Genomic DNA, 15,108 nt, shown 5'->3' on the forward strand with positions numbered 1-15,108 from the left:
CATGTGAGGCTGGGGGGGAGGGGGCAATGCGATGAAATGTTTGCAATGGCAATGCAATTTCTTGTTTCTTTTACTTTCGGCACACATACACCCAGTTGGCACTGGGTGTGTCTGAGGTGACCCAGTGGCTATGGTGCTGTGCGGCTGAGCGCAAGGTTTTTGCGGGTACGGTTTCGGCTGTGACTGCCCCATTCCAGTGAAGTGTAAACGCTACAGCACTTCTGTACTGTGCTTTGGGAGCATGCTAAAAGAACCCCAGTGGGTAAAGTCATACGAAGCGTTCCTCTACAACACCCTCATAGCCCACTGCGCGGCTTTAAGACGTTAATCTCCATAATTTAACTTAATTCTCTGCGTTGATATCTTGCTCCTGTATATCATTATAACCCGCCGTGGCGTTGGGCTGCTGAGTACGAGGTCGCGGGATCGAATCCCGGCTACGGCGGCCGCATTACGATGGATAGTCATACGAAGCGTTCCTCTACAACACCCTCATAGCCCACTGCGCGGCTTTAAGACGTTAATCTCCATAATTTAACTTAATTCTCTGCGCTGATATCTTGCTCCTGTATATCATTATAACCCGCCGTGGTGTTGGGCTGCTGAGTACGAGGTCGCTGGATCGAATCCCGGCTACGGCGGCCGCATTACGATGGGGGCGAAATGCAAAAACACCGGTGTGCTTAAATTTAGGTGCACGTTGAAGAACCCCAGGTGGTCGAAATTTCCGGAGTCCTCCACTACAGCGTGCCTCATAACCAGAAAGTGGTTTTGGCACGTAAAACCCTATAGTTATTGTATATCATTATACTGTTTTATACTTATACCTTTTGTCTTAATAACCTCATTCGTTCAGTACTGCTGTGCCACCTCTAACACTGGCCTCACCTGCCCTTCACTTAACAAATGAAGAGTGTAAACTATGAAAGGCAGTGAAAGAAGACGCAAAAAGCACTGCGTCTTTTCCCATTGTCCCTTGTACTGTTGCTCTCTCTCTCTTTTTTTTTTTGTTTTTTTTTTTCGAGGGGGGACTATTCCAGCACGTCGGAGCACCTAATGAAGCCTGTTTTTTTTTTAACATAAATCTCTTTGCAGGGCTTAAAGGACGAAAAGGCTCGGTCGTCCGAAATGGTGGAAGGCCTGGAAGAGGAGAGTAAACGGTCGCTCCAGATGGAGGAGGAACTGGAGCGGCAAGCAGCGGACTTCGAGCTGGAGAGGGAACGCTTCCAGACACAGGTTAGCATAGAAATCTTGCTAGTCTTTCTTCCTTTTATGTTTTTGTCAAATGCTGCTGCTCTTGTTGCGGCAGAGAGAAAGGGAAAGGCGGGGAGCTCAACGACGCTTGCGCGCAATCGACTGCCCTACACCTGGTGAAAGGTAATGGGGGGGAGAAAGGAAAGAGAAAGGAGGCAGGCATCCCCGTTCCTGTAGAGGAATGTTCACTCCCCTATGCTCAAGCAATCGCGTGCAGTTGCCCACTGATAATTTGGACACTGAAGACTACCTAATACTAGTTGGGAATCTGAAATAAGGGATTTGCCAGAAAATGAGTGTCTTTATTCCACAAGTATCCAAACAAAGGCTGCCAACGTGTGGCTGCACACTTATACAAGGATTGGCCAAAAAGGAAGCATTTTTATTCTGCAATTGGTTAAAAAAAAAGAAGAAGCTTGTAAATGCAGTGCGGCATGTAAAGTGCTCAGTGATTGTTACATGATGAATCAGACCGCACGGCGGCTGGTGCTTTCTGTGTCACCGGAGAGTGCTGGGTGAACACTGGAAGACCAGATAGGCAGTCGTAACATGTCACAAAGGCTTGCAATTTCATTGTGTACCACAATGAATTGTGTTGGTGTCTATAGCGCTCCCTGGTGCTGCAGAAAACGCCTGCAGGTTTGTGTTTCGAGTGCGGCGTTTGAATCGCTGGGCACTATATGCACTGCTGTACGCAGTACGACCTGCACAGCCTATATTTCAACTATTGTCATTTTGTAGTTAACATTTGGATGAACGTGCAGTTGCGAATGCATACTGCACCAAATATCCATCCCCTGTCGACCTGAACAGAGGTCAACAGCACTTTGAAGCAGAGGGAGTGCTGGACTGTTTTTTCCCAACAGCCGTCTGCTGTTTCCCTCGCTGCGTTGATGCCCTCATAGGCGGAAATATCAAGGGTGGAGTTGGCACCATTCAACGTTCTCACTTGCCTCAGTGGCTGACTGGCTATGGCGTGGCAGGGAGCGCAAGGTTGCAGGCTTAATTCCCAGCCGTAGATACTGTATTCTGGTCAGGACGGAATGCAAAAAGTCTGTGCACCGGGCTTTAGGTGTACATTAAAAAACTCCAGGTGGTCAGAAATAATCCAGAGCTCTCCACCACGGTGTCCCTCATGACCTACTGCACCGTTTTGGGACATTAACCCTTCCACTGTCACTGGCGTGCCGGTACATTTCTGCAGTTTCGGTTCCACCATGTCAATGACGCACCCATACATTTTCCACTCTCTAGTGAGAACCATACTAAGAGTGCCTTTGTCATTATCCATATCATCGTTTCCCTCGTGAATAACCGAAAGTAAGCCATTGTATCAACTTTATAATATCTGTGAAAAACACCCGGCACTGGAAGGGTTAAGCCCTGTCACTTAATTTTTAAAGCTGCTTGCTGATTCTGAGATATATAAACTAGTAACAGAAACCAAAGAAGTAGCCCAACACAGCGTCTCTCTTTAACACTAAAGGAACAAGTGCTTGATGCGTGGGGCACAAATGACAAATGCAAGAATTTTGCGTTGACAAATTTGCAGCTTCGCTTAGCTTGGCTTGTTCCATAGCTTGGGCACGGTCATTACAGTTTTTGGTGCTTTCAGGAGGTGCTGGCAACGTGTCAAAACAAAAAAATTACAATTTCTGCTCATCTCGATAATCGAATTAGCACACAGTCGTGCAGCTGAAGTCCAAATTATCAGTTGAGGACTGTAGTCCAGTTGCATTCACCAGGAGCACAGTAGTGCTCTAGTGCATACGAGAGTACAGCCGAACCTCGATATAACGAACCTCAATTTAACGAAATTCTCGAAATAACGCACTTTTTATTTTTCCCAATCTCTGCCCCATTGAAAACCATGTATTTTTTTTTGCGATTTAACGAGGTCACTTTATACTGTACTTCCGATTTAACAAAGTCCTCGCGCATCGCACGCACGTACCAGGAGCCTTTGACAGGCAGACGAAAAAACTTTAGCCGGGCATACAGCGATTTGCACGCGCCCTTTAATGCTCAAATTTTCCCGGCGCGCTTCAATACGTGGAGCAGAACGTGCCGCTGCGCCATCTATCGTGTACGTATGAAACCCGCAGCGGACGCGCTCATGTAGTGCTAGCCGGATTGCTTCAGAAGTTCCGGAACGCATCACGCTATGACGTCCCCGGCCTGTTGGAACGGGAAAGCGTCAACCGGAAATAAGTTTACGAACAGCGGTCGTTCGGCATTTTTTCTCAGTTGGTTACCGTATTTACACGATTCTAAGTCGACAACTCTTTTTAAAATTTGAAAGTCTGAAGTTGGGGGGGGGGGGGGGGGGGAGGGGGTCGACTTACAATCGAAACCAAAACATGGCCCCGCTAAAAAAGCGAGACCAACGAGAGCTACAACGTAGTTACTATTTTATGTTTGCACTATGGCTCTACCGGTATCTTTTCGTTATCCCGCGTGTTTGTTAGCTTTTCGGAAGGGTTTTCCAATATTTTTGAGAGTTTTACAGTGCATGCAACACTTATGGGGGGGGGGGGGGGGGTGTCGCTAGTTGATGGAAGCGCCGCTGTTCCCATTTACGGCGACACCCTCAGAACGGCGGCGCTTGCGGGGAGTGTCGGTAGTTATGGAAGAGCCACGGAGTGGGAAGAGCAGACACCGCACGCGGGATTCTTTCTATGTTGAAAGGCATTGGCATTGGTTTGACGCGTTCCACTTGACTGCCGGCTACGTGCTCCTTCTATGCTTCCCCAGTCGTCATGAGTGCTGCAGGCCCACTAATCGTTCGGCACTTGTTCACAGCAGCGTTCAAGAGGGCTGCCATCCTTTACGCCGAGAGAGAAGGAGATTCTTGTTGATGGGGAGGAAAGGTAGGGGTTAAGTGCAGCGCAGTAACTGTCTCTCAGCAGAGGACAAGAAACAAATCACAAACGGGTGGTGCGAGAGTGGCGACTGCAGCGAAGTGAAATTTTCACGTGTGACGCGTGCAGAAGTGGACGCTTTCCGGTGCTGTAGGCTAAGCTTGTGGCGTACGTCGCTGAAATGCGCTATCGGTCCCTGCCAGTGCAGTGCAGCCTGGTCATGAAACAATCCCGGACCTTCGCCTTAATTTTAAGGCCCTGCTCCGCCGTGAGTACAATGGCTGTGACGAAAGTATGGCGTACACAACAGATGTTGACTCGTGGCAGCTGCTCTGTCCTCTGCGATATTAAAAAGCGGCTGATGAAGCTGACGGAGTTCTTCGCTTCCACCTGAGTTGCATAGAATTGCTCTGCGGGAAGTTAAATAAAATATTCCAGTGTTCATGAATCAACGTCGTCATTGCTTTACTGAGCGTGGTATCATCCGATGGTAAGTGGTGGCCTCATGGATCCACCAAGTTAATACTACTTCCAATTTTCTTCGAAAGAATATTCAAGTTGATAGTTCTGGTATGTGCGTAATTTTTTTCTTTACGCCACGGGTTGCCATGTCTTCGTGAAAGAAGTATTTTTTTTTTTTTTAGTGGTGACAAATCATGATGATGATGGCACTGATAGCCACATCTAGTGGCAGCTATGAGCACTAGGCGCGGCGCTTGCTGCAGACCTGCTCTTCACGGTACGCGTAATGGAGAATAATGCGTTCGTACCCGCTGGCTATCGGGCATCACGCTCTTGGTTGTGTTATTAGTTCCGGGGTTTATTGGTTATCTTTGTAATTTTGCTATCTACAAGGTTCCATACGCCAGGAGTGTTCCAAGAACCTGCATCATTATTTGGACTGCTGAAACATGCGAACCTCGACTTAACGAAACTCGCGCTATAACGAAATTTTCGGCTGCAAATTGGACTTCGTTATATCGAGGTTCGACTGTACTTTGGCCAATGTGCCAGGATCTTCCTATGTTTTCTTTTCTCCAACGCTAATAGGGACATCTTGTGATGCAAGAGTTTAACCAGAGAGCACACAAGGCTTTTTTAATGCAGTTAATTATCATATTCTACTTCTACTGAAGTAATGCATTGCTACCAACATAATTGTTCAACAAGAACACTCACACAACAGGCAAATGTTTCAAACACCTCTTAGTTAAACATCTTTAATAGTGAGGCCATTCTATGATTATTTAGAAAAGTGCTTCGGGGCCCCTTTAAGGCCCCTTGAACCAATCGCACAAACAACGCTTGGGGAGTTTCAGTGAGCTGGAATGGGTTGCACGCATGGCAACAGGTGGCTGAGCTGAAGGCGCAGAATGCCCAGCAGCAGTTGGAGCTGGAGCGACTGCGGCAGGAGGCGGAGCGCTTGGTTCCACCCCCTGCACCCGCACCTCCACCCCTCGGAGAAGGGGTCCGCAGCGCCACCATCATCACCCCTGCCAGCGCACCTGCACCCACTGTCAGGGCGGCTGTTCCCACTCCGACCCCGCCCCGGGGGGTGGCAGTCGGCCCCAAGGTCCCGCCCTCTGCAACCAAGGCTCCTCCCCCGACAGTGCCGCAGGTATGTAGTCGTGGCAGCCGTCTTAGAGCTTTCGTCTACTTCCTTTGCATGTGTTTCTGAAGCAGTGTACACCTATGTTCTTGTTTTGTGCATGACTCCAAGCTTAGGCTCCTTTAATTTGGGAACAAGAAAACTCCTCTTATCAAAACGTCAAACCAGTGAGGCCTCTGTATCCACCCAGTGTTTTTATTGAGGAGAGTTGTCTTTGCCAAGTCCCTAACAAGTTCAAGTCCCCTTGTCGAGACATTGGCTCCAGGCTTTGGCTTCCCTTCATTCACCCATTGTTGATAGATACAATCACTTGGGTCTCTTATCATATGAAAGTTATCGTTGGAACTCGAAGAGTTTAAGAAGCCAGTACAGACAGGTCCTTTTACTAGGACCGTGGCAGAGCTCTTTTATTGTTTTCTTCCCCCTTTTGTCAGAATACTATTGGAACCAAGTTGTTGCTTCAATAGTTCCTCGCTGCTCTCAACTCCACGTTGCCTTCCTCGGCTCATTGCTCCTAGAGACAGGTTGTGTTTACTAAATGTGTATATACTTCCAATCTCGAGACTTTACAGTGCTGAAGATACTGCGTGCCATTTCCTCACAATAGGTGCCGCCAAAGCCGACGCCCGACCGGACTCTGGTCAAAAAGCCAGTAGGACCGGCGACACCAGGCACAGCTGGCATGGCGTCAGCGACCGGGACCATTCTGAGGCCCACCCCGCCCCCCGTGCCGCCCAACAAGCCAGTGCTCCAGCGCAAGGACCTGGGACCGAAGCCTCCTGTGCCACCCCGCACGGTACCAGACACAGCACAGGTGGGTGGTGGCTTCACTTCAAGCCCCGCCCGTTACATTCGCTGCATGATGACGTCGGCAACGGAGAGGGTGGGGCCTGCTACTACAGCCTCTGCGTCGGGCCTCGATCTGATTGGACCGGAACTGGCCGACTTTCAGAGCGTTCTGGTCTCCATGGCCATGGAAAAGCCAAACAGTCCACTGCGCAGTGGTTCCTAGAGGGCCATAGATGTCTAGCAATTTTTTTCCTATTCAATCATCAGCCCCCGATAGGGTAGAGAGCAGAACCATCAACATTAATAGCACTGGGTAGTGAGAAAGCAGTAGGATAACAGCTAATTGCCAACTACGCATCGTAACTTTGTCAGGATATGATAAAGTTGGTAAATTTCGGGTACACTTATCATGTCTGTTTTCGAGAGGGGGGGTGGATCAGGCCTGTTAGATCTCCTGTGTTGGGCAGGTCATAGAGCATTGTGGAAGTCTTGCATCTTGCTTTGGCCCTACAAATTATCATCCTTAGCATGTAGAAACATTTGCTTGCTTGTCTTTGGCTGACATTGGAAGAGAATTCGTCTTTGATCGCGTTAGTTACAGGGTATGTCAAAGCCAGTGCCTTTTCGACATTTTGACGTTAGTCACAAAAAGTGAGCAGAGGTAGCATTTCTATTCAATGGGAATCCCATCTTCTGGCTTTCATTCCCACTACGCTGAGGGCCTGTTTTTCCGGGCACACAAAATGTTGCCATCATCCCAGAGTCCTTCCTGTGCCAGATATTGACCCTTTTCGACCTGAGGTGGCTCCTTCAGTGTCTCCTGATTGTTGTTGCGGCAGTGGACATGCAAGATGGTTCGCTGCAGGGAAGCCAAATAACCTTGTGGATGTCTGGCACCTTAATTCCATTGTGACATCCGTCAAATTGTTAGCCCTGATAGACGGGAAGGTGAACATTGGACCACCGACCTGACAAATATTTACTTCAGGCAAACGGAAATGCAATTGCACACTAAGTACCCTTACAGGGTACTTTGAAGTCTGTGGCCTGTTTCTGCAGTTTGTCTTGCATTGGTCTTTGCAAAGAGTGAGGCCCCTGGAAGCACATTAGTCCACATTTTCATCTTCATTCCTGATTTGCTCAACCTTCCACGTAGTTTCCCAACCGCCTGAGATAGTAAACATGGTAATTACTGTTTCATTACAACCAGATGCGTCAAAACAACTGCAAAATGTTTTTCGAAGATATGATTGCATAGCTGTGACTTCTGTTGCTTGTTCATTTGAACGATGCAATGTAGTTGCTGCCTTTGCTGGTAAACTGCATTTAGCACCTCTTTAAAAGGTTCTTGTTTTGTTGTTTTCCTGTACCTCAACAGCCATGACTATGTGATCTGCCAAGGAGGGCAGCTAAATTTGATGCAGCTGCACTTTTAACAGAATTGTAGTGGCTGCTTCAATTAGTCTCCACTGCAGCAAATAAGTACCTACAATCATCAGAGTTCTTCTTACGGGTCGCATTTTGCATGGCTACCTGGGATGAAATAATCTTGTGCAAAACATGGGTGAGCCAGATTTGAACATGTGGTGTCATGTATGCAGCCACTGTCCTCACCAGCTGACCTGCGGTCTATTATGTTCTGTTGACGTCAGCAGTTGACACGTATCAAACAAACACATGGTCTAATCAGGCTTGTACTATACAAAGCATACTTCAGCCATTAGGGCTAAGGCCTAAAGGTCAACTGTTGGTCCATTGTATTTCTTCAATTCCACTGAGAGGCCTCACCTCATGGCAGGTCATCGATGTTGGTTTCTCATCGAGCTGTTTTTACTGAACCGGCACTTTGCTGGACAGTCTGTAGAGCTTGTCATTTCGCACATTCATCGTCGTGTTGCTGGTTGGTCATAACTATGTAGGTGTCACGGTCGTTAGTCATTGCTGGATGGCTTTTAATGAACTGGCCATAGACGCTCGAAAAGCCAAACGCACAATGTCTTTACTTTTTCCCATTACGTTTCCGACCTCATTCTTTATTTCGCACAGTTGTTTATTTGTATTAGTCGCATCAGGCAGGCTGTTTGTAAGAGGGTTTGTAAGGTTGACACCTTGTCACGTAGAGCCAGTAAAAATAGAGATGAAACACAGTAAAGGAGGGGCCCGGAAAAAAAACCCTTGTAAGGCAGAATAATCGTTACAAGGGTTTTCTTTTCTCTCTCTTTTTCTTCAGTGTATTTTCTTGCTTTGTCCTTTTTATGCTGTTTCCTCGTGACAAGGGTGTTTGTTCTTTTGTCTCCTCCTTTTTGTGTGTACACTGGTACTGCTTTCAACATGAGACGACTACTAAATTTTATTTGCTCCATTATAATTGCATCCTACAGGGTAGTGAGGTCTAATTCTGACTGCCCTCGTTTGACATTCTTTTAAGGCCTGTTTTACGGTTTTTTTTGTCAATGTGCCATATATTCTGTGCTGACAACAGCTTTGTTTTGCGGCATGGGACTTACTCTTTTTCGCAATAGAGGGAACTACAGCTTTTGTTACTACTTTTACACATTGAGCACAGGTCATGACCAGTAGAAGCGTGCCAAGAGCAGTGGTCGGTTATTTATGTTTTTGTGACTGTTCTCAATTGATGGAAGATTTAAAAAGAAATGTTTAGCTTTTATAAAAATAATTACTGTTATGTGTTCTTATGGCATTGCCACATCAACTTGTGTTCTTTTGGTAATGTATGTGCTTTTTTTTTGTTACTGAGTGCCTTTAGTGTAGATATGTGTAGATATGTGAGCCAAGTGCTTAACATATGCAGGTAACACAGGTATGTGCAGCTTCTTGCACCTGTGAGGCACTGGCTCTAGTAGTAGAAATGGGCAGCATCCAAGTAGCCCATTCCATTGCCTGGTTGAAATAGTGGCATCTGTTCGAAAGAGGCTGTTGCAAAGCTGTAACGAGCGGGGCATGACTGCGTTACTGTTGTTGCGACATGTGGTTTTTCTTGGCAAGTGATGGCAGCTTCAAAGTAAACAAAGGAAACCTGTACAGAATGAAAAGCTTCCTTGTATGTGTGTAACTTGTGTGTGTAATCATTTGATGAGTGGAAACTGGTGAATGGCAATGTGGATAGTGAATTTGTCAGAGAAAATAATGTGTTGTTTCTTCGTTACGAATTGTTCTCGTTCTGTTCACTCGCATCGAAGTGTGCATTTTGGATTTCTAGTGTTATGTGCACTCACAAGCATGATATGACAAGTGGTGCAGTCAACGACCGGTTATTCGGACACTGATAATTCGGACGTGCTTGGTCATCCGGACAACCCCACGGCACCGCTATTAGCCCCAAAACCTTAATGTATGAGGAGAGAGAGAAATAAACTTTATTGTTAGACCAGGCTTCTTGAGCCCAAAGGTGGGTGGCCTCCTCAGTCCAGGTAGCCATGGCTCGCTGCCGCCGCCCGAACCCTGTTCACCAACCGCAGCTGGTTGTCAGGGTCTTGCGTCACCAGCAGAACCTCCCACTGGTCTTCCAATTCTTCCTCTGAATCCGCTTCTTTCTGCATGTTATCGCCTAGTGGTGACGATGACGGTGGCGCTTCTCAATTGTTCCTGCACCAAAATTTCGGACACCTCACGTTGCGTCATGTGACAATCGGAACTCCGACTGCAGGACAGTGTGCTAATGTGGCCACCGATTCAAGCAGAAAAAGCAGTATTTTCGTTTCGAGGTGTCAGTGACGTAGTTGTTGGCCATCTTGCCGCAGCTCTGTGAAACTGAAACAAGCGAAGCCTAGTCGAAAGCGCTCCCGTAGAACTGCCCGCCTGATACTTCCCACCTCGTTTGGTTTCTTTATGTCAACAGGTTGACTGCCAGTGCGCGCTTCTTATCATCTTGCCTCGCGAAGGTCATGTCTCTGCTAGTAGTCGCCACTGAGAATTCAGTGGACGCATTCACTGCTTTCGTCTATCTGTAGTGACAGCACGACAGTGGTCGAGATAAGGGCGATGATTTTTATAGCGACGCCTTCTGCTTGATTCTACACCACTCTTATCATCCGCTGTCCATGGCTGGCTGATCCTGTTGATTATGCATGCGGAGTATCGCTGTGACCACTGACAAAGCTCGAAAAGCGTGAAATGGAATAGCATAAAAGGCATTACTAGGAAACTACGGCCACGGAATGTCTAGACCAAGTGCAAGCATATCCGCACGCAGCAACCTGCGTTGACAAACTTAGGCCGTATTCTTGAACGATCACTTTCGAAAGATACCTTCATTTTCTTGATACTTTGCATGACTAGCACCAGACGTGTCTATGGGCAGCTGCGTTTCCACACATTGATAAGATAGCACATTTGGCAGAGCGCCAAGAATGGCGTTGCTCGTAGACGCCGGGGTTTTATATGCTAGTCATGCGAAAGATAGCGTGCTTGGTACTGGGCCAAGACTACCATTTCTCGCAGACACCGATGTGTCACATGCTAGTCACTTGAAGGATAGCGTGCATGGAACGACCGAGAATGACGTTCCTCCTAGGCGCCGACGCGCCCTGCGCTATAGACCGTTTTTTCGAAGGCGCCGCCATATTGTGAACGCAGTGGCGCCGCCTATGAGCAGCGCCATACTGGCTTGGGTGAAAGCGGTCTTTTGCATGGCAGGTATACGCTCGGCGGTAGGTTGTGGTGTTTGTTTTCGCGGTCGTGTGGTTTGTTTAGTATGACGCGCGTATTCTACGTGGTAAACGGTTCTGTGAGACGTGCTGAAGTGGTTTAGGGCGTCATGGCCGGAATTTCTGCTGGCGTTGAGGTGGGGACGGAACACGCAGCGCGATGTGCGCGCGCATATTTGAGCCTACAATCAGCCTCGGAGATCAATTGTGTATTTCCGAATGTTCCAATCATTAATGTGACCTTATTGCAGTATTATCCTCTATTTCTAAGCTGCGGTTTAGGAGCCATTAAACATATGCGACAATAGTAACAGCGTGGGTACCGTTCTGCTACTATAGGAGCTATGATGTTATACTTTGACACGCGTTCAAACTGTTTGCTGCAGGTTACATTGCGTGACTACTTGGTTCGATGGATGAGGTTTCCGCCCCTGAATAAAATAGTTTTGGCAAGTAATAGCAGCATACCTTACAGTCTGAATTAAGCTTGTCCAGCAAATGGACTGTTTACGAACTGCGCGAGCGTCCTAAGCAGTGGTAGGTGCTGGATTACCATATATATCTTTGTTCTATATACCGCATGGTCCAAGCATACGGCATCAGTGGTTATATATTTATAAACGTTGTGCGGCGTGACTATGCGAGGTCCTGTTGCGGCGTTAGCCGGTTTTCTCTTGCTTTTTCGTGAAAGATGATGATAACTGAATTTTTTTTTTCGGTTGTGTTCGTTCCGTTCTCTACGACGCACTCACACGTATTACGGAAATTTTGTCCTCAAAAATAGGCATCGCATTCGTTTTATGCGATCCCTCTCATATATTATGGCCGTGTGCAGGCCAAAAAGGCAATGCCGAAGCGCACAACTTACATATGTGTCGTGCTGGTTCACCAGCCGCAGTAATCGCGGTGTTGAGCAGCGCCATCGGCCTCATGCAGGAAGGCTAGCGTAGACATACGGTAATTTGAAGCCTACTAGACTTGAAATGCGCGAGAACGATGCCGGTGCATCACAAATATTTGATAGCGCCTGCCACTTTGATGTTTCGTGGTTGCCTTAGGTTGGCCGTGCACGAACATGCGCTCTTATGCTTTATGTTTTACTCCCTATGCCAAGCGATTCGATAGTGAGCAGATTTACGATTTCATGCTGCTAATACAGAGACACTGGTTTTCTTTGTTGAATTAAAACCGATATAAGCAAAATAGTTCACAACACATACACACACTGCGACTGATAATGTGTGTACACCGCGGCTGATAAAACGCGTCACATTTTTGTGTCCGCAAGAGATATTTCCGCCTACTGTAGTTACCGACGCACCGAAAGGCTTCCTTGACAACCTTATATGAACGGACATGGCATAAATTTCACAAAGTACGATCTAAAGCATTCCGAAATCGTTCCGCAGCACGCGACAGCAATACTTTCAAGCAGCGCCGCGCCGGATCACCCAAGCCAGAGAGGAGGAAAGGCTCTCCGCGAGCCCTATCCTCCTCGCCCGATGAAACGGTCTATAGTCGCACAAAATTGAAGGTTTCTCCGAAAGTGACAATCAGAGAATACAGCACACCTGTTTTGGCCACTTGTGAAGTAAAGTCACTTATTTTTGGGCCAATCCAGTACGCATTGTGGACTCTCGATTATTCGGACCATTTGGTGGTCCCCATTGTGTCCGAATTGTCGGTCGGCGACTGTAGTGCCTTCTTTTTGTTTATCCGATGTCTGATACCTGTGCTGTGTGCGACGTTTGACAGCCGTTGTTAAGTTTGTTGGCAACCTGGGTTTCACATTGTAACTCCTCTGTTGTGCTCGATATGTAACCGGCGGCAGTGTGCACAGTTTTTGTTCAGGACGTGCGCTGAACTTAGTAGATAGTCTCGTCTGTGCATGGTTCTTGTTGTACCCTGCATGCGTGTGAATGCTGGTGGCAAGTTCATCGCGGAGTGGCTCTCGAAAACGGCCCCTGGTCTTGCGCTTTCTTCGAGCGCCGCTGTCTTGTCTGCACGTGACCTTCAAGGACCCCCTCACATTCTTCTCTGCACGGAAGCAGCATGGATCGGCAGCCTGTCACTGGGCCTTTGCACATTCTCAAGGTGATGCTTTAGGGCAGTGTGAAGGGATTGTACCGTATTAACCTGGTTCTAACATGCCTCCGAAATCTCCTGCATGCTTGTTTCGATATGCTCAAAGTCAGAAAACTGCCCATCATTCTCTAAAATATACTCAGTTTTTATTAACATGAAGAAAGCAGCATGCTCACATTTTTTCTCAGTCAGAAAAAGAAAGAAAGCAAGAAAATGTGAAATGTGCGAAATCTATCCTTCACAGAATGGTAATTTATTACGGTCATACAGATTTTTGTTGCTATGAGTGAACTGCAATAGGTTGTCCTCTGTGCCATCTGCTATATTTAATAATCCTTATGAATGGCTTTGCAGCTATTGAGAACAGGATGTTGGCACATGCTTAGAGCAACCACTTCGCTAGTTTGTCCAGCGACATGCCATGTGCAAATTTCTAAAATGCCGAAAACACATCACTCTTCTCTGTTGCTGTTAACTTCAACATGTGAATTAACTTATCTTTTGAAATAAACTATCAGAATGAAGCCAGCGGGCCATTGTTGCCAACCTACTCAGCAACATGGAAAGATGTCTTTTTTTTATTTGAATTGCATGGATGCTCAATACGTGATATTGCCACCACCGTCGTTGTCGTGCTGTCACGGTATTGACGCGCCCATGCAGCCTGCACATGGAAGGGTAGACTGTCTCCAAAAATGCGCTGTGCGTCTGTCTGCAAGTGGATGCACTCATAACATTAGACAGTTTTAGTTTAGCGTACGCAACTTATAGTGTACGCTATACGCTATAGTGTAGCATACGCTAAGCAGCGCACGTTTTCTACAATTTTAGTTGGCCGGCGATATCTTCAGATCTCAGAGGCCATATGCCATTATTGCGGCTATTTCCCACCTGTAGCGATAGGTGGCGCTGAGTTCTCGAATTTTTCTTTCGTTAGGCTTCGAGTCGTTCGAAACGAGAAGCGATCTCGAATACACCACGAGGTTATCCATAATACTCTGTCGTCGAAGTGGCCTGAAACTAAGCAAAAGCCGTTTACACAATCATTTGCTACGAACGAAGTGCATTTTACTAAAGCAATGCAAAATTCAGTTCGAAGCGGGCAGCCGGGACCGCCGCCATGTTTCACGCAAACCACGCAAAAACGCTAACGCCAAGTCATTTGTGTTGCATACGGCCGCTATACCCGTTATTTTGTCTAGCGTTCAGCACATGTGCAGTGACGATCCGCTATTTTTTAGCGTACGCAATGGTGGTGGTGGTTTTGGTGGTGGTGATGTTGAAGCAGGCGGGGTTAGCCTGGCATACATAGCCGGCAATTGTTCCGCCTGATCCTCCTTCGAGTTGAGATCAGGGGTGTGTCACCAGGTGTCGATGAGCCCCGTGTCTCGCAGGAAGGCTATCAGCAGTCGTTGCGCTGCGGGCCGCGGGCCCTCCGGGGAAAACAATGTCTTCAAAGCTCCTGTGCGTAAGACCGCTCTTTTGTAGGTCGTCAACCATCGCTTTTCTTTCTGTGTCAAACTGCGAGCATAGCCAAATGAAATGTTCGATGTCGCCAATGTCACCACAGATAACACAGAGTGGGGAAGCGCGAAGCCCAGTCTTGAATAACCAAGCTGGGGTGTACGCGGAGTCGGTCCTGATGCGGTGTAAAAGCGTCGCTTGTTCGCGTGTAAATCCATGAGTCGCACAGGATTCGTACGCAATGGTATAGCGTACGCTGTACTAAAACTGTCTATTGTGCTCAGTTGGCTCTGACAGAGCCGGGGCAGCGTTCTGGCTTCCGCTGCTGGCACGCGTGCTGTGCACGCGCGCATTAGTGTTCCTGTGTGCAAACATTAGC

At 47.4% G+C, this 15,108-nt stretch overlaps 1 protein-coding gene across 3 annotated transcripts in view; it reads left to right on the top strand.

The window, feature by feature from the left end:
* The window catches only part of Naus (cortactin binding protein N-terminal like nausicaa), a 39,919-nt gene that overhangs the window by 12,848 nt on the left and 11,963 nt on the right, over positions 1 to 15,108 (top strand). For 2 of the 3 annotated variants that reach the window (XM_055068889.2, XM_050175562.3), the window contains 3 exons: positions 1,096 to 1,236; positions 5,467 to 5,733; positions 6,332 to 6,538. In XM_055068889.2, coding sequence (XP_054924864.1) covers positions 1,096 to 1,236; positions 5,467 to 5,733; positions 6,332 to 6,538 — 615 coding nt within the window. Of the gene's footprint in view, positions 1 to 1,095; positions 1,237 to 5,466; positions 5,734 to 6,331; positions 6,539 to 6,604; positions 13,275 to 15,108 lie in introns of all 3 variants that reach the window. The other variant, XM_055068890.2, reaches the window with a different exon arrangement.

Source organism: Dermacentor andersoni, chromosome 9 (assembly GCF_023375885.2).
Source record: "Dermacentor andersoni chromosome 9, qqDerAnde1_hic_scaffold, whole genome shotgun sequence".
In the NCBI taxonomy this organism is placed as follows: domain Eukaryota; kingdom Metazoa; phylum Arthropoda; class Arachnida; order Ixodida; family Ixodidae; genus Dermacentor; species Dermacentor andersoni.